This window comes from Gymnodraco acuticeps, unplaced genomic scaffold, assembly GCF_902827175.1.
Source record: "Gymnodraco acuticeps unplaced genomic scaffold, fGymAcu1.1, whole genome shotgun sequence".
NCBI lineage: Eukaryota > Metazoa > Chordata > Actinopteri > Perciformes > Bathydraconidae > Gymnodraco > Gymnodraco acuticeps.
The window spans coordinates 409328-428528 of record NW_022991186.1 but is presented as its reverse complement, the minus strand read 5'-3'; the positions used below and the strand labels follow the sequence as shown (position 1 = coordinate 428528).

The 19201-nt window shown below is 41.8% G+C and overlaps 1 protein-coding gene across 2 annotated transcripts in view; it reads left to right on the top strand.

Moving 5' to 3' along the window:
- The window catches only part of LOC117560972 (GA-binding protein subunit beta-1-like), a 34466-nt gene extending 20338 nt beyond the window's left edge, over positions 1-14128 (top strand). For both annotated transcript variants that reach the window (XM_034238137.1, XM_034238135.1), the window contains exons 5-9: positions 4102-4201; positions 6344-6505; positions 10971-11092; positions 12808-12872; positions 13498-14128. In XM_034238137.1, coding sequence (XP_034094028.1) covers positions 4102-4201; positions 6344-6505; positions 10971-11092; positions 12808-12872; positions 13498-13888 — 840 coding nt within the window. In that variant the 3' untranslated portion in view covers positions 13889-14128. The remainder of the gene's footprint in view (positions 1-4101; positions 4202-6343; positions 6506-10970; positions 11093-12807; positions 12873-13497) is intronic.
- Positions 14129-19201: the final 5073 nt, after the last annotated feature.

Sequence of the window (19201 nt, the reverse complement as noted above, 5' to 3'; positions counted from 1 at the left end):
GTTAGTGCAGCCTCTTTCTGTCAGACAGCCATGTTGCAAACACTTCCTACCCGCATTTAGACACCATTTCACACAACGCCGGATCGTCTTTAAAAAACACTAGAGTTGTGATTATGGGTTATATGAAACAGTAGGAACAGTATTTGGAGAATGAGATTTAAAAAGGCTCTTCTACCAAACTTTAAAGGTCACCTATTATGCAAAGTCCTCTTCTTCGTGTCTCTTCTACATCAACATGTGTCCCCTCTTCTTCGTGTCTCTTCTACATCAACATGGTCCCTTTCTTCTCTTCGGTCTCTTCTACTCAACATGTGTCCCCTCTTCTCCATGTCTCTTCTACATCAACATGTGTCCCCTCTTCTTCGTGTCTCTTCTACATCAACATGTGTCCCCTCTTCTCCATGTCTCTTCTACATCAACATGTGTCCCCTCTTCTTCATGTCTCTTCTACATCAACATGTGTCCCCTCTTCTCCATGTCTCTTCTACATCAACATGTGTCCCCTCTTCTTCATGTCTCTTCTACATCAACCATGTGTCCCCTCTTCTTCATGTCCTTCTACATCAACATGTGTCCCCTCTTCTTCATGTCTCTTCTACATCAACATGTGTCCCCTCTTCTTCATGTCTCTTCTACATCAACATTGTGTTCCCCTCTTCTTCATGTCTCTTCTACATCAACATGTGTCCCCTCTTCTTCATGTCTCTTCTACATCAACATGTGTCCCCTCTTCTCATGCCTCTCTTCTACATCAACATGGTGTCCCCTCTTCTTCATGTCCTCTTCTACATCAACATGTGTCCCCTCTTCTCATGCCTCTTCTACATCAAACATGTGTCCCTCTTTATGCTACAACATGTGTCCCCTACTTCTTCATGTCTCTTCTCCATCAACATGTGTCCCCTCTTCTTCATGTCTCTTCTACATCAACATGTGTCCCCTCTTCATCATGTCTCTTCTACATCAACATGTGTCCCCTCTTCTTCATGTCTCTTCTACATCAACATGTGTCCCCTCTTCTTCATGTCTCTTCTACATCAACATGTGTCCCCTCTTCATCATGTCTCTTCTACATCAACATGTGTCCCCTCTTCTTCATGTCTCTTCTACATCAACATGTGTCCCCTCTTCATCATGTCTCTTCTTATCACCTGAATCTCCTCCTAGAGCACCATTGAGTTCTTTGTAACCAAATGTCTCTCAGAGGGGCGTGGGGAGGGGCTCCTTATTTTCATCTAAAGTCACAGACAGAGAATCAGCACTTTGGAAACAGGGCTGAAACAGAGGGGATTATGGGTAATGCTGCAATGATCTGTTTGGTGTTCCAGCCAATCAGAGACAGGCTATATATCTGAGCATGGGCGTAGGAAGAATCCTCAATGTGGGTGGGACAAATTGACAGGGGGGGTGGACCTAACCTAGGGGGGTCCGGGGGCCGGGAAGATTTGTTTTTAAATGTTGAAGTTAAAAGCATGAATCTGCTGCACTTTGAGAGCAACATTAGGGATCTATGGAAACATCTCTCAACACCCAGATGAAACAGAACTGTAAGCAGGCTTACTTTTTCTTTATGCATATTTTACAAATCTCTCAGTATTTTTGTGTTACTGTCCGATAGTACGAGTTGGAATTATTTCATACCTGTTATTCTCTTGTTTTTTATAACTATAATGATCTTGGAAATACTTATTTACATAAATGATTACCAAACCGTTTGAGACCCACTACTTAGACTAAAGTGAACTATCTAGACCCTCAGAGAGTCCTTTACCTCACTGAGCTGACGTTATCAGCCTCTCAGTCTGACTCTCCCTCCACCTCTCTAATAACAGAGCCTTATATCCGGGTGCTAGTGGAGCACGCTCGTGAACTGTGAGCGCCGGAGCCTCACAGCGGGGAAACTGTGGCGCGCATCATTTTACAACTAAAGACACAACTATACAAAAAACGCAGCAAGTGTACGGCTCAAGTGTACGGCTCAAGTGTACGGCTCAAGTGTACGGCTCTGAGAATCTGCCTTGGTACAAAGTAGCAGTGAAAACATGGTACGGAGTTTCATTGATTTGGCCTTTCTCTCAATAAGCAAGTGGAATGGATTTGATAGTGAAGCACTGACACAGCGCGGCGAGTGGATAGACCGATTCACGGACTTTCCACATGGTAAAAGTGGTGGGGGCTAAACTAATCATTTGAAAAAGTGGGGGGGACTTGTTCCACCCTCATATAATGGCTGCAACGCCCATGTGTCTGAGACATATAATATATTGATGAAAAACAGTTTAATAGGGGACCTCTAAGGTGTGTGTGTGTGTGTGTGTGTGTGTGTGTGTGTGTGTGTGTGTGTGTGTGTGTGTGTGTGTGTGTGTGTGTGTGTGTGTGTGTGTGTGTGTGTGTGTGTGTGTGTGTGTGTGTGTGTGTGTGTGTGTGTGTGTGTGTGTGTGTGTGTGTGTGTGTGTGTGTGTGTGTGTGTGTGTGTGTGTGTGTGTGTGTGTGTGTGTGTGTGTGTGTGTGTGTGTGTGTGTGTGTGTGTGTGTGTGTGTGTGTGTGTGTGTGTGTGTGTGTGTGTGTGTGTGTGTGTGTGTGTGTGTGTGAGAGAAAGCCAGACTCAATGTTTGTGTCTCATGCATACAATCCTGATGATCTTTCTTCGTCAGCACGGTGCAGATGAAATGTCTCCGTCTGATGAAAGCCCATCAACGCCACGCTGAAAATGAATTATCAGTGAATAGCTATTCGTTTGAAACCTCAGCCTAATGCGACCATCATATTTGATCCACCATTAACCACACAAGGACTTTTGTTCAACAAAAGAACAGAGGATGGCAAAGCACCAATGAATTGATTTCTCACTCTCAGGAGCAGAGAGCACTTCCTCAAAGCTTTTTTGAATAACATTAAACTAAATATATTGGATTCAGTTAAAGAATATCAATTATTTTCTGCCTTCTTTTACCTTGGTTTCAAACCATTTATCTTCGTTTCAGACAGATGAAACTATTGGTAGGGTCTTAGTTTCTAGTATTGGTTTTGAGATGTCTAAGGACATGTTCCAGGTCGAAGCAATGCCGCTAAATGTTTTAGCAACATGCTCTTATATCGGAATTGATGGATAGCAAAACAGAAACAAATAAAACGTTTTGGACTTAGTGTCGTCATATCAACTTATAAAGTGAGTGGGGGGTTATTGTTGTCTTTAAAACTTGTTTCCTCTCCCTTTAAAAAGCCAGATGTTGCAGGTTAAATTATCTCGATCAACTTTACTGTTTTAATGTTCTGCAGAAATAACTAGACTTCCTACTTCTTGAATGGAGGTGCCCTATTAAACTGTTTTTCATCAATATATCACAGGTCTCAGATATATCCAGAACATGTCTCTGATTGGCTGAAACACCAAACAGATCATTGCAGTATTACCCATAATCCCCTCTGTTTCAGCCCTGTTTCCAAAGTGCTGATTCTCTGTCTGTTACTTTAGATGAAAATAAGGAGCCCCTCCCCACGCCCCTCTGAGAGACATTTGGTTAAGAAGAACTCAATGGTGCTCTAGGAGGAGATTCAGAGGGGACACATGTTGATGTAGAAGAGACATGAAGAAGAGGGGACACATGTTGATGTAGAAGAGACATGAAGAAGAGGGGACACATGTTGATGTAGAAGAGACATGAAGAAGAGGGGACACATGTTGATGTAGAAGAGACATGAAGAAGAGGGGACACATGTTGATGTGGAAGAGACATGAAGAAGAGGGGACACATGTTGATGTAGAAGAGACATGAAGAAGAGGGGACACATGTTGATGTAGAAGAGACATGAAGAAGAGGGGACACATGTTGATGTAGAAGAGACATGAAGAAGAGGGGACACATGTTGATGTAGAGGAGACATGAAGAAGAGGGGACACATGTTGATGTAGAAGAGACATGAAGAAGTGGATTTTGCATAATAGGTGACCTTTAAGTGTTATCGCTCTTTTATGCGATAGATTAGACGGCAAATTATCCTTAACTGCAACAGAATTCAATATAACCACAGCTTGTGTGTGTGTGTCTGTGTGTGTGTGTGTCTTTGTGTGTGTTTGTGTGTGTGTTTGTGTGTGTGCAGGACGGCATGCAGAACCAGGTGAACGTGGAAGGGCCTCACTACATCATCCGATCCGGTGGGATGGTGAACCTCTCGGAGCTCGTCTCAAAGACCTCCGCAGGTAGGCAGCACACACTCATCCATCTGCTGTGTGTACGAGCAGTGATGAAGTACTGGCCTGATGTGACAGAAGTGATGAATAAACAGCAGGTGGGAGGGATGTGGGATTCAAATGTGTTCAGGTGGGGAATAAGAAAAAGCCTCGGGAGAGTCAGTGCGTTATCTCAGGAGACTATCATATCTGACAAGAAACATCTGGACTGCAGCATCGACAGGAGGAAGGGATGGGAGTTAGAGCAAGATGTGCCAACATGTTATTTTAAGAATAATCCTAAAGACCGAGACAGACACTGGAGTGATGTGTTACAAAGGAATGGAACTGCAGATGCTAAAAAAGAAAGATGGAGGAACGTCCAACAAACCAAGTTATTTATCCATCCATGTTTCTCTATTAGCTTCTCTGTAGCAGCAGTGTTCATAGAGAGGCGAAGTCCCGCCCTTCTACTTCAGACCCATGGGACCTTATTTCGGAAAAATGATGTATTGAAGTCAATGGAGAGAAAAAGATTATCTTTCCATCCCGTTTGAATTGTGCCACGAATTACACACATGATGTTTGTCAATCTTAAATAATCATTTCCATGTCAAAAAAGTCACAGTTTGTCGTAAAACTGTGGAAATATAAGACTATGAAAAATACGCAACTAGAAAGACTACAAATCCCAGAGTCCCGGTCCCGCATGCTGGCTCTTAGGAACCGACTCACTCCCCTTGTGTGTATGCACAGCTCTCAACACGCCCAGACTTGGAGTGATTTTCACCTCTTTTAATACTTTCCGCCTCATTCTGAAAGAAAGAAGTGAAATGTTTCAACGTGACGGCCGTCTTGGTGTGTGGTGCGAGACGGGAGATGTAGTTCATTGAGCGGTTTCACACAAAAGTGTTACTTCACAGTTTTACAACACATTTACATTTTTTTGACTTGCAAAATTATCTTTTAAATGAACAAACATCATCTGTGTAATTCGTGGCACAATTCAAACGGGATCGAGAGATAATCTTTCTCTCTCCATTGACTTCAATACATACTTTTTCCTAAATAAGGTCCCATGGAGCTCCCCCGGAAGGGGAGGGGCTTCACCTCTCTATGCAGACATTTCTTTAACCATCATTTTAGTTTTTGTGACAGTTGCTCCATTTTAGAATAAAATAATGTATGTTGACATAAGGATTTAAAGTTTGCAATAAAATGGTCGAATAAAACAGAATTAATTAAATATAAATAAGAAGTTAAAGTAAAATGTTCAAAAAGGATAAATTAAATAAAACACTTAATATTAAAATTTAAAAAAAACAAAAGAAGGTAAAGTACATAACTCGGAATAATAATATATTTATAAACAAAATCATTTAAAGCAGAAATGCAAGTTGTACTACAATATATAAAAACAATAACTAAGTAAGAGCATGTACATTTAGGGCTGTCCCGAATAAAAAATGTCGGGCTCGGGGGGGGGGGGGGGCAGTAGTAATCAGCAGCGAACCGCTTCAACACGTGTATATCGGTGTATTCACGGCATTCATTTTGTTATTGCACAGTATTGTTGTTTTATAGTTATTTGTTAATGTAGCCCAATGTGTGTTCTTTGAAATAGAAAAGGATATCACATTGTATTTGTTACTTTCGTTGCAGTTGTATATGTCTTAAGTGTAATTTGGCTTGGCTTCCTATTTATGGACATGCTTTTATTTTGAAGGAGAGGTAGCGCTTTTGACAGGAAGTTGTTGTTGCTATGGAAACAACATGACGGAGATTAACGGAGAAAATTAATATCTACATATAAAGACGGAGAAAGTAAACGATAACGTTTATGGTTAAGTGTTAGCACCCCCGAAGAGGCACAAGCTCTTACGTTGATATTGGAGATTTCAATAAATTCAATTTGAAAGAAAACGGGAAAAAAACGAAAAAACAAACAAAACGAATAACGAAATTGAAACCCAAATAGTACTCCAACGAACGAATATTCGGATATTCGGGTACAGCCCTAATGTACATATTTACATATTTTATGCATATTGTTGTTGTTGTTGTTGTTGTTGTACAACATGTTGTCCTTGGTTCTGTTCTGCTCTTTGAGATGCCAGAGTAGTTCTAGGCATGTTTATTATCTAACACTACAAACCAACTCTTTCTCTTCAGTCAAGTCTGAGGACGTCATGGCGGCCGAGTCGGTGGAAACCCTTCAGCATGTGGTGGGCGACGGGAGTCAGAGGGTCATCACCATAGTAACAGACCAACACGGCAACATGCAGCCGGCGTCCCTGGGCCAGCAGTTCATCTTCACACTGCAGGGCCAGCAGAGTGAGACACACACACACACACACACTCTGCAGCACACACGCTCTGTTGCACACACACACACACTGCTGGATATAGGCATGCACTGTGGTGGATAATACAGAAGGTTTCTAAAAAAAGCAGTAATGTAGCGACAACAAAGAAAGAGTCTTTGAAAAGTCTTTCAAATGCTCAGACATTGGAAGTAGGGGTTTTTCTGGCCTTTTTGAAAATCTGTTTTTCAAAAGTAATTTAGCATTGCATCTCGCTTACAATTCATCCATAGTTAGAACATTGCCTGTAAAATTGGTCATACCTTTTCCTTCGGATAATTGATAAATTAGTCTTAAATCTTGCCTTTAGCTGGGGGAACTAATGCTGCACACGCTGTGGGAAATACAAGCAAAACAAAGGCACGAAAAACTATTTTGAAAAAGTCTCACATCTGGAATAGTCCTGAAAACCTGAGACAACATTGCCGTTTGCAGTCTTGTATTCAAACATGATCCATGTAAAACCATAGAACAAATCCTAAATCTACTAACTGTGAGTGGCACCAAGCTGCTATTCAATCTGAAAAAACACAACAGAAAAACCTACTGAGATTTGATATATTGCATTTTTAATAGAGGAATTCAGTAAAAATGTCTCTATTTTACTAATGTCATACAAACAAGCAGGACACAACGAAGCAACTTAGAACCAGTTATATATGTTAAGAGGGTGTTGCCAAATCAAAGGCAAAAGCAAAAAACTGGACCCTGAAACTAATGTTGCATACATAGAGAGAATAGGTCTTGCAGAAACACACACACACACACACACACACACACACACACACACACACACACACACACACACCACACACCACACACACACACACACACACCAACACACACAAGCAAACAAAAACAGATATATTTTTTAAAGATATGCTCATTAAAGGTCACCTATTATGCAAAATCCTCTTCTTCATGTCTCTTCTACATCAACATGTGTCCCCTCTTCTTCATGTCTCTTCTACATCAACATGTGTCCCCTCTTCTTCATGTCTCTTCTACATCAACATGTGTCCCCTCTTCTTCATGTCTCTTCTACATCAAACATGTGGTCCCCTCTTCTTCATGTCTCTTCTACATCAACATGTGTCCCCTCTTCTCCATGTCTCTTCTACATCAACATGTGTCCCCTCTTCTTCATGTCTCTTCTACACTCAACATGTGTCCCCTCTTCTTCATGTCTCTTCTACATCAACATGTGTCCCTCTTCTTCATGTCTCTTCTACATCAACATGTGTCCCCTCTTCTTCATGTCTCCTTCTACATCAACATGTGTCCCCTCTTCTTCATGTCTCCTCTACATCAAACATGTGTCCCCTCTTCTTCATGTCTCTTCTACATCAACATGTGTCCCCTCTTCTTCATGTCTCTTCTACATCAACATGGTGTCCCCTCTTCTTCATGTCTCTTCTACATCAACATGTGTCCCCTCTTCTTCATGTCTCTTCTACATTAACATGTGTCCCCTCTTCTCCATGTCTCTTCTACATCAACATGTGTCCCCTCTTCTTCATGTCTCTTCTACATCAACATGTGTCCCCTCTTCTTCATGTCTCTTCTTCATCAACATGTGTCCCCTCTTCTTCATGTCTCTTCTACATCACCATGTGTCCCCTCTTCTTCATGTCTCTTCTACATCAACATGTGTCCCCTCTTCTTCATGTCTCTTCTACATCACCATGTGTCCCCTCTTCTTCATGTCTCTTCTTCATCAACATGTGTCCCCTCTTCTTCATGTCTCTTCTCATCAACATGTGTCCCCTCTTCTTCATGTCTCTTCTACATCAACATGTTGTCCCCTCTTCTTCATGTCTCTTCTACATCAACATGTGTCCCCTCTTCTTCATGTCTCTTCTACATCAACATGTGTCCCCTCTTCTTCATGTCTCTTCTACATCAACATGTGTCCCCTCTTCTTCATGTCTCTTCTACATCAACATGTGTCCCCTCTTCTTCATGTCTCTTCTACATCAACATGTGTCCCCTCTTCTTCATGTCTCTTCTACATCAACATGTGTCCCCTCTTCTTCATGTCTCTTCTTCATCAACATGTGTCCCCTCTTCTTCATGTCTCTTCTACATCAACATGTGTCCCCTCTTCTTCATGTCTCTTCTACATCAACATGTGTCCCCTCTTCTTCATGTCTCTTCTACATCAACATGTGTCCCCTCTTCTTCATGTCTCTTCTACATCAACATGTGTCCCCTCTTCTTCATGTCTCTTCTACATCAACATGTGTCCCCTCTTCTTCATGTCTCTTCTACATCAACATGTGTCCCCTCTTCTTCATGTCTCTTCTACATCAACATGTGTCCCCTCTTCTTCATGTCTCTTCTACATCAACATGTGTCCCCTCTTCTTCATGTCTCTTCTACATCAACATGTGTCCCCTCTTCTTCATGTCTCTTCTACATCAACATGTGTCCCCTCTTCTTCATGTCTCCTTCTACATCAACATGTGTCCCCTCTTCTTCATGTCTCCTTCTACATCAACATGTGTCCCCTCTTCTTCATGTCTCTTCTACATCAACATGTGTCCCCCTCTTCTTCATGTCTCTTCTACATCAACATGTGTCCCTCTTCTTCATGTCTCTCTACATCACATGTGTCCCCTCTCTTCTTCCATGTCTCTTCTACATTAACATGTGTCCCCTCTTCTCCATGTCTCTTCTACATCAACATGTGTCCCCTCTTCTTCATGTCTCTTCTACATCAACATGTGTCCCCTCTTCTTCATGTCTCTTCTTCATCAACATGTGTCCCCCTCTTCTTCATGTCTCTTCTACATCACCATGTGTCCCCTCTTCTTCATGTCTCTTCTACATCAACATGTGTCCCCTCTTCTTCATGTCTCTTCTACATCACCATGTGTCCCCTCTTCTTCATGTCTCTTCTTCATCAACATGTGTCCCCTCTTCTTCATGTCTCTTCTTCATCAACATGTGTCCCCTCTTCTTCATGTCTCTTCTACATCAACATGTGTCCCCTCTTCTTCATGTCTCTTCTACATCAACATGTGTCCCCTCTTCTTCATGTCTCTTCTACATCAACATGTGTCCCCTCTTCTTCATGTCTCTTCTACATCAACATGTGTCCCCTCTTCTTCATGTCTCTTCTTCATCAACATGTGTCCCCTCTTCTTCATGTCTCTTCTACATCAACATGTGTCCCCTCTTCTTCATGTCTCTTCTACATCAACATGTGTCCCCTCTTCTTCATGTCTCTTCTTCATCAACATGTGTCCCCTCTTCTTCATGTCTCTTCTACATCAACATGTGTCCCCTCTTCTTCATGTCTCTTCTACATCAACATGTGTCCCCTCTTCTTCATGTCTCTTCTACATCAACATGTGTCCCCTCTTCTTCATGTCTCTTCTACATCAACATGTGTCCCCTCTTCTTCATGTATCTTCTACATCAACATGTGTCCCCTCTTCTTCATGTCTCTTCTACATCAACATGTGTCCCCTCTTCTTCATGTCTCTTCTACATCAACATGTGTCCCCTCTTCTTCATGTCTCTTCTACATCAACATGTGTCCCCTCTTCTTCATGTCTCTTCTACATCAACATGTGTCCCCTCTTCTTCATGTCTCTTCTACATCAACATGTGTCCCCTCTTCTTCATGTATCTTCTACATCAACATGTGTCCCCTCTTCTTCATGTCTCTTCTACATCAACATGTGTCCCCTCTTCTTCATGTCTCTTCTACATCAACATGTGTCCCCTCTTCTTCACGTCTCTTCTACATCAACATGTGTCCCCTCTTCTTCATGTCTCTTCTACATCAACATGTGTCCCCTCTTCTTCATGTCTCTTCTACATCAACATGTGTCCCCTCTTCTTCATGTCTCTTCTACATCAACATGTGTCCCCTCTTCTTCATGTCTCTTCTACATCAACATGTGTCCCCTCTTCTTCATGTCTCTTCTTTATCAACATGTGTCCCCTCTGTGGAAAGAGACTCTGAAAGTTTCAGGAACAAAGATTCTCTCTCTTTTTGATCCATTTCTATAAAAACCTGTCTGAAAATGAGCTGATCAGATTTTGGCCACTTTGTGATGTCATAACGATGTTTTGTCTTGAGTAACCATTAGCCAATCAGCAACCAAGGTAACCCCCCCCCCCCCCCTTATCACCTGAATCTCCTCTAGAGCTCCATTGAGTTCTTTGTAACCAAATGTCTCTCAGAGGGGCGTGGGGAGGGGCTCCTTATTTTCATCTAAAGTAACAGACAGAGAATCAGCTCTTTGGAAACAGGGCTGAAACAGAGGGGATTATGGGTAATGCTGCAATGATCTGTTTGGTGTTTCAGCCAATCAGAGACAGGTTCTGGATATATCTGAGACCTGTGATATATTGATGAAAAACAGTATAATAGGGGACCTTTAAGACTTCACTCTGACACTTTTTCTGTTGTGCCGTTGCAGTGGTGGCTGTGCCCACCGGCTCGATGGCAGAGGAGGTCGTGGGGGAGGAGCCTATCTCGGCCACGCCCACACACAAGAGGAAGACAGACCCTACAGCCAATCACAGCATCTTAAAATCCAAGGTAAGCAGGCAGTACTTTGTTAAATATGAACTGTTATTACTGTCAAACTTTTTGCATTTGCTGAAGGTTTCAATATATCCGACTTGGTTCTTTATAACACAGAAGTCCCCCAAAAAGAACCTCAGCCAAAGCTATGAAAAGCAAAAGGGATCAAAGCCAGATATAATGGATTTTAGTTCATGGTAAACAATTATCATTCCCACACAGCATCTTGAGCAGGCAGATGGTGTTTGTAAGTCATTTAACTTTACTACATATCAACATGGCTTATTGGTCAGCAGCTTGCACTTTTACCCTTGTTCATTTCCACTCTGCTCAAAGCTCATTGTAATGAACATACACAAACGTTTTAAGGATCTTTCTCTGGAGATTGGCAACAAAAGCAACATTCCCAGTGTCTCCAGCATTTCACTCCAGCAACGACATTTACAGTAAACAAAGCAAACAGCTATTTCAGCTTTGAATGTTGTGTGATGGAATATGGCCGCTGGAGAGAAACATGAACACATTTCAACCTGTTCATTTCACTTTGAAAATAATTCTGGACAATGACCCCGAGATATCAAATGTAATTATAGTAATAGTTATTTATTTGTATGTATTGTTCAATTAGTATTTGGGCTATTTTTTGCATTCTTTTTATTATTATTTTTTATTACTTTTCTTCTCCTAAAAAAGAAAATTGCGTTTGACCTTAAAGCTCCCATGACCTGGCCATTTCTACTGATCATAATTCCATTGTTGAGGTCTACTAGAATAGATTTATATTGTTCAATGTTCCAAACTCACATTGGTTTCTCACAGCATCTCTGAGTAGTATGTGTATTCACTCTCTGTCCTAAACGGCTTGTTGGAGCTCCTGCCCCCCCCCCCCCTCCCCCTCCCCCCCCCTCCCTGTGAGCCCAGTGGCCGTCTGCGAGACAGCGAAACCCAGCCCGAACCACACACACTCGCAGCCTGGCTGGGAGTTTGTGTGTGTGCCCAGGCTGAGTTCCGCGATGTCTCGCTGTCTCGCCGACCCCACACCAGTGAGCCAGCTCAGTGTCCCGCTCCTCGCAGCAGCGAGCCTCGCAACGTCCCGCCGAGTGTGTGTGTGTGAGGAAGTCCGCGGATTGGTCCAAACGTAACGGCTCCGCAGATTGGTCCGTTACGTCACGTCACTATACCCAAGAAGCAAAAAATGGAAAAAGATAAATGTCCAACGAGGCGTTCTGGGGCAGCATAGACAGGTCTTCTCTGTGTTAGAGCTTTACTCGCTACAGGGTGTACTTTGAGGGTTTGTGACTGCAGAGCGTTCACATGCAGAACAAGCTACATAACACAAGGGGACGGGTAATAACTGGAAACGCATGACCTGGGACCTTTAAGGCATAGGTTGTGGCATGTTGCTTTGTTTTGTTTCATGTATACTGTGTGTAAAAAACATAGTTTGTATTTTATTTATTTGGAGCAAAGTACATGTTTGGACAGTCAATAAAAAAAAGAGTTGAAACAAAATAATAGATTATAAAAAAGCATGACGTTTGAGGACTTCTGCATTTTGCCCGTTGCTCACTTGCTTTTTCTCACAGACTTCGATACGATCTGACTGCTTTCTGTATAAGAGCTCCTCCCTGTTGGCTTTTAGAAAGACTTCAGGTTTAAGCATCGGCTTCCCTCCTCAGACACGGAGGCCGCGCCTCGCTTTAACCGCTAATCTGTCTGTGTTTCCCCAGAAGGTGAAGGAGAGTCGGGAGCAGCTGGAGCGGCAGCTGCAGGAAGCCAATCTGAAGGCTCAGGGGTAATGTTGGGAAAATAGTGAATGTCCTCTTTCAGTATGAGAGTAACATGATAACAAAGGTTTCCCAACTGTAGCTGTGAACATGACAGGATGTGTGATTACCTAGAAGAGCATCAGGACTGTTTGAGGCATATGATAGCTATGTGATTAACATGATGATTCAGCCTCTATGGAGAGAGACATCAAGCATGCTCATTTCTGACGTGGAGCTAATCTGAAGTAAACATTGAAGACTTTAGAATTTTGAGAAAAAGTCCGATTTAGAGAAAAAGTAAACATTTTGAGAGAAAGTCAGAATTTTTAGAAAAAAATCAGAATTTTTAGATTTTGAGAGAAAAAATTCAGGATTTTGAGAAAAAGTCTGAATTTTTAGATTTTCAGAATAAAGCCAACATTTTGAGAAACAACTCAGTATTGTGTAAATGACAGGATGTATGATTACCTACAAGACCCGGTATTCCTCCATCTTGTGACGGTGTGACTCCCTCTCTTGGATATCAGGACACTGTTCAGGAACTAGTGGATGCTCTGTATGTGATGACTCCTTCCATTCTGGAGAGGATCACAGACACATGGATCCTGAGGTTGAAGCTCAAGCCGGTGACCAGTGATATTTTTCTAACAGGTACCAGCAGCAGCTCCTGGAGAAAGAGCAGGAGGCGGAGCAGTACCGCCTCAGACTGGAGCAGGCCATCGCCACCAGCAACAACAACATCACCACGACAACTGTTACCGTAAACTCTACAGTGAAGGAGGAGGAAGAGGAAGAGGAGGAGGAGGAGGAGGTGGTGATGCTGCTGGAGGAGCAGCTGGAGACCACAGTGGAAGATAAAGAGGTGGAAGACGAGGAGACGAAGCAGGAGGATGAAGAGGAGGTCGTCTGTGAACTTCCAGGAGAGACACTTCCTGTGACTGAGTCTGAGATGGAGGTGGAGACCGAGGGTTCAGAGGAGACGCACACATCCTCCCCCGGTCAGCGAGGAAGAGGGAGAGGAAGAGGAGGACGCAGACACTAGCACCATGATTTGTGATGATCTATTTCAACGATCTTCATAACCTTTTGTAAAGATTAGGAAGACTTTTGTAAATATGTTAATGCATCCATCACTGAGAGGAAGCAGTTAGCATCACAGACTTTTAAACGATCAGCTGTAACAACATGACCAGACTGATTACTGAAATGTTGAGAGGGATCGAACGACAGGGGTCTCTCAGTGACTAAGGTCAATATTAAAAATGATGAAGTATGTTATATAGATTGTGTTTAGAGTTTCTCTCCCCTGCCAGAAAAGCCTACATTAGACTCATGAACTTATGCAACATAATGACATCCCTATGTAACACTGCGCTTCTATTGGCTAACACATTGTACCTGATAGGCTAAGGGGCGGGACATCTCTAAGCGGTCGACCAATCACAACAGAGCCGGCCAGCTAACCAATCAGAGCAGACTGGGCTGTGGTTTCAGACAGAGGGTGAACAGAGGTGCTGCAGCACAGGCAGTATGAGAACAATAAAGAGCTTTTTGAACATTAAACCATGCAGACATGGAGAGACACTACATACTGATATATGAAAATGAGTATAAAAGGGCGTCTTGAAGATAGCAGTGCGGCAGTTGGCTGATAAACAATGCAGAAATATTGTTTTTTTTGGTTCTGATAAAAAACAATTTCATTATATATTATAATAACTATATTGGCAGGTGTTCATATCCTTCCCTGGTACTAGATAACAAACCTTTAAAAGTGTGTAATATGTATTATTCTTTGTATATTTAGTTATCTTTTGGGTCAAATTATTTCTTGCGTTTATTTTCCATGACGTGTGAAAGGGCCTCCTGCGGTGATGTCAGAGGAGGAGGTGCACAGTCGGGTCAGAGATGAAGCAATTACAGTAAGAGCTCTCCATGTTTCTTATCATGGAGCAGATAGGAGCCTCTGCTGGGATCAAGGACTCTTACACCGTATCTTTTCTGGGAATCAAACTTGTGACCTTTTTGTTTTTTAAGCAGCTTTTTCACCACTCAACCCCCTCGAGTCCTCCTGCGGTGTGATGTGGATTTAAATGAGTCACAACAAGACGAATCTGACTGTTTTTAAACGTGAAAACCCACAACTCAAAATGATGTTTTACTGTTAATTCTTTGTCTTTTGGCAGATCTCACAAAGGGGGTTATTTAAATGTGACAGCACCTGTCATAAGTCTTGACAGATTTAAAGGCTTTTGTGGTTGTTTTTTAAACTATAAAACATTTGGTTAAAGGTGGGGTAGGTAAGTTTGAGAAACCGGCTCGAGATACACTTTTTGTTATATTCCATGGAATGCTCTTAACATCCCGATAGCAATGAATATCTGAAGTGCTTTGACTAAAAATCCATAAAAACACATCATCTGTGGAAGAAGCCGTAGCGCTGTAAAAAGCACGACCAATCTTCTGAGCCGGCCCGGCTAAAGTAACTGGATGGCCTACCTGCCTGTCAGCCTTCCGCACAAACTTATCTCGTGCCCTCATTGGTCATGTGCGCGTTCGTGTGCGTTGGAGGAGGGGCTCTGTAAGGAAGTGGCAGATTTGTTCCGGCTGTGTATTTTCAAATTCCAGCGCCCTCGAGCTGGTTTCTCCAAACTTACCTACCCCACCTTTAAGTGCACGAAGTGAGCAGATATCAATAACATGAATTGAATAGCTTGTTTACCCCATTCATTATAAAGCCCACTTTCTCATTACTGAAACTGTCAAGGGTAATGTTCAAGGTCTTTATTCAACACAATAGCTTATTTCTTTGACACAAGTTTTTAAAATGTAATTATGTGAGGCAATAAAAGGAATAGAGAAAATGGGAAAACGTGTTGCTTCTGAAATTACAGTGCAAAAAGTATAAAAATGTAACACAGTGTTTATGAGTTTGCTCATGTGCTAATTATGTTTTAATAACTTGTTTTGTGGTTGTTCTTCACTGGCTTCCGGTAACTGCTAGAATCCACTTCAAGACAATGGTACTTGCTTACCATGCTGCGAATGGATCTGGCCCTTCCTACATCCAGGACATGGTTAAACCGTACACCCCAGCGCGTGCACTACGCTCTGCATCAGCCAAACAGCTCGCTGCACCCTCGCTGCGAGGGGGACCCAAGTTCCCATCAGCAAAAACACGTGGGTTTGCTATCCTGGCTCCAGGATGGTGGAATGAGCTCCCCATTGACATCAGGACGGCAGATAGCTTGCACATCTTCCGGCGCAAACTGAAAACTCATCTCTTTCGACTCCACTTCGAGCGATAGAACTATTAACGAAGCACTTTTATACTAATAAAGGACTGGCTTACCTAAAGCCAGTTGAGTAGCACTTGAAATGTTTGGCTCTATGAAACCTGATGTACTTATATGATTCTGTTTTCTTCAAGGTTGTGTCTTCCTGGTCGAATGTAAGTCGCTTTGGATAAAAGCGTCAGCTAAATGCAATGTAATGTAATGTTCTGGTTTAATGACTGAGGTGACACAACATTTGTTTTATTCAATAATGCTGAATAGTTTTACATTTTAAAATGTCTTAAAAATACTCTTTTATTCCCATTTTGCCTTTTATCTGTATGTAATCATACTAACACACTGGTTATTATGTGCATGTGTAAATATAATTTGGGAGAAATATAATTTTCCTCTGCTGCAGCCCGAAGCATTAACCTCCAGCTGCTCTCTCCTTAATGGTCACCAGTAATGGCTCTACTCATTATACTGGCTCTCCGTGACCAACAGTCTGACGCTGTGGTGAGAAATAGTGTTGCACACAGCTCTTTGGGTATAACACGTTAATTGGGCACTGAAGAGCTCATTGGGAGTGTGTATTGGTGAGTTGTTGAACAGCTGTCCACTGATATACTTTAGATCAGGGGTGTCCAAACTTTTTTCACTGAGGGCCACATACAGAAAAAGATACGAAGGGCTGTGTCGCTCACTAGAGGTTTATTTCCTCATAAGTTCTGCTATAAGTTGGAAAAGTCAATCCAATGTAGGTACAATGTTCTTGATACTTGAAAATGCTAAAAGAGCTCTCGGAAAGGTTTAATTTATTGCGTTGGCAGCTCATTCCTTAAAACAGAAGCTTCAGATTTCTTATAGGAGGAAATATGGAGGGTATATTTCAAGGTCGTTATGTAAATGTATTATTGGGCTTTTTTCTAGATTTGTTTGAACATGTTTTCAACTTTAATCGACTGAATGTATTTGAACATTGGCTTATCAACACATGAATACTGTGTCATATTTGATCATACACAGTATACCCATAAGGACCCACCGTGACGGGTGTCACATGAACTTTAAATGTTCTGGAAAGTTCCTTATAGCTTTAGCTTTTATTTGATCTCATCAAGTCCCTAAGTGACACACACTGAACAGTCTGGTGGGTCATGGGCCAGGTCATGTGACTTTGTGTTCCCATAACAACATGTCCATGTGCCAGGCTAACACGTGTGACCGAACTAGCTACATTTCAAAAGCTTTTTTGTTTGTTGTTAAAGGTCAAATTCAAGCCATTTAAGAATGAAATGCTTACATAACATGTCCTTTATTACATTTAACCTGTTGTGGAAACATTTCTTGATCAAATTGATATGAAACAAATGAGACAAACATCGCGGTGACACTGATGTCACATCGGGACTTTAACCCTACACTTTCACAGTAAACCCAAAGTGACATACGCACAATTAGAAATATGATTATGATCTGCTCAGTTCATTTAGCTGATTCAATTATATTGAGTTAATATATTCTTATTCTTCAATTCAAAGAATGTTCAAACGAATTTAAACCAAATAATCATCCTCATTAATTAAGTTATAAATAAGAGTTATTTTACCATTAACGGCTAATGTGACACATAATGTCACATTTCAGATATGTGACACTATGGGGGGTTTCTTGTCAGAAATGTGTGTGGTCTATTTAGTCTAAATGACGTCCCCCTTAATTTTCCCAAAAGTAGAAATGTGTCCGGGTTCTTATGGGTTAAGAAGTACAATATAAGACAAACAGAAGTTTATTATACTTAAGTCATTATACTTTTTTTATTTGCTAATTGAGGGTCAATTCAAAATGCCCCCCCGGGCCGTAGTTTGGGCCCCCCTGCTTTAGGGGGTAAAGCAGATTTTGGCCGACATGAATCTGACATAACCAGCTCTATCCTTTTTTCACAAGTTTAAATTTAAGATCTAAGTCAAGGCTTCTTTCTAAACTTTGCCAACATAATGCGTCTGCTACACAGGTGTGGCAATCAAGACGCTGATTAAACAGCAGGATATACTCACAGGCCTTGGGCTTTTCACAATAAAATCCTCATCTTAAATGTGCAGTTTTATCGTGAAAGGGACATTTATCAGGCACATAACTGGGGATACAAATGTGCATTTTTGAGTCACAAATCATCAATAAAGTAACAGTTTTATAATGCCAGATGCTATCAAAGGTGAGCGTTTTTAAGTTGTTTTGAAAGATGCAGTGAGGTCGAGCCCCTCTGAGGATCACGAGACGGTTTCTCGCAGTTTGTGCAGAAATATTTTGGTTGTACAAATTACATTTTCATGAACTGTCCAGATGGCAAGTCTGAAACTATCTTGCAGATGAAGACGCTGGGTGTGGCGGGTCCTAGGTCAGTGGGGATACATGGGTTCAGTAGTTATGCTCACTGTAGGCTACTGCCAAATACACGTCAACGGCATTCAACACCTTCCTGCAGTTCGTATGACAACGGCACGATTGTCGGCGTTCTGGCGATTTACTCAGAAGGCTTCAGTAGAAGCTACTCCATCTCCACCGCTCCGACGTTTTCTTTTGTGTTGCCATAAGTTAGTCTATCTCCGTTTGTGCGCTGGGCTAATGCTAATAATGCTAATGCACAAGCTCCACAAATCATGTGAAACCCAGATTTGGCTCAAAAAAGGGGGAATACACGTTTCGCAATTATGCCACATCAAGGTGGAACGCTCTTCCCACAACTGTAAAGGAAAGTAAAACTATACTTACCTTCAAAACCTCTCTTAAGAGCACCTTCGGGGGAGAGCATTGCAAAACTGGCCCCGGTAATGGTACAAATCTCAACCTGTCGTTCAATGGACAGCTTCCCCCCCCCCATCTATGTATATACTCGCATTTTAGACTCTGTTACTAACTGTATATCTGTAGACTTGGTATGTCTTAAATGTCCGGTTAGGATGTATTAGAACGAAATCTAAAATGAAAATTATAAATAAGCAATCTGTATGTAAAAAACCACCTGTATGTAAATTGTAAATAAGCCATCTGTATGTCAAATATGTCTTATATGTCTT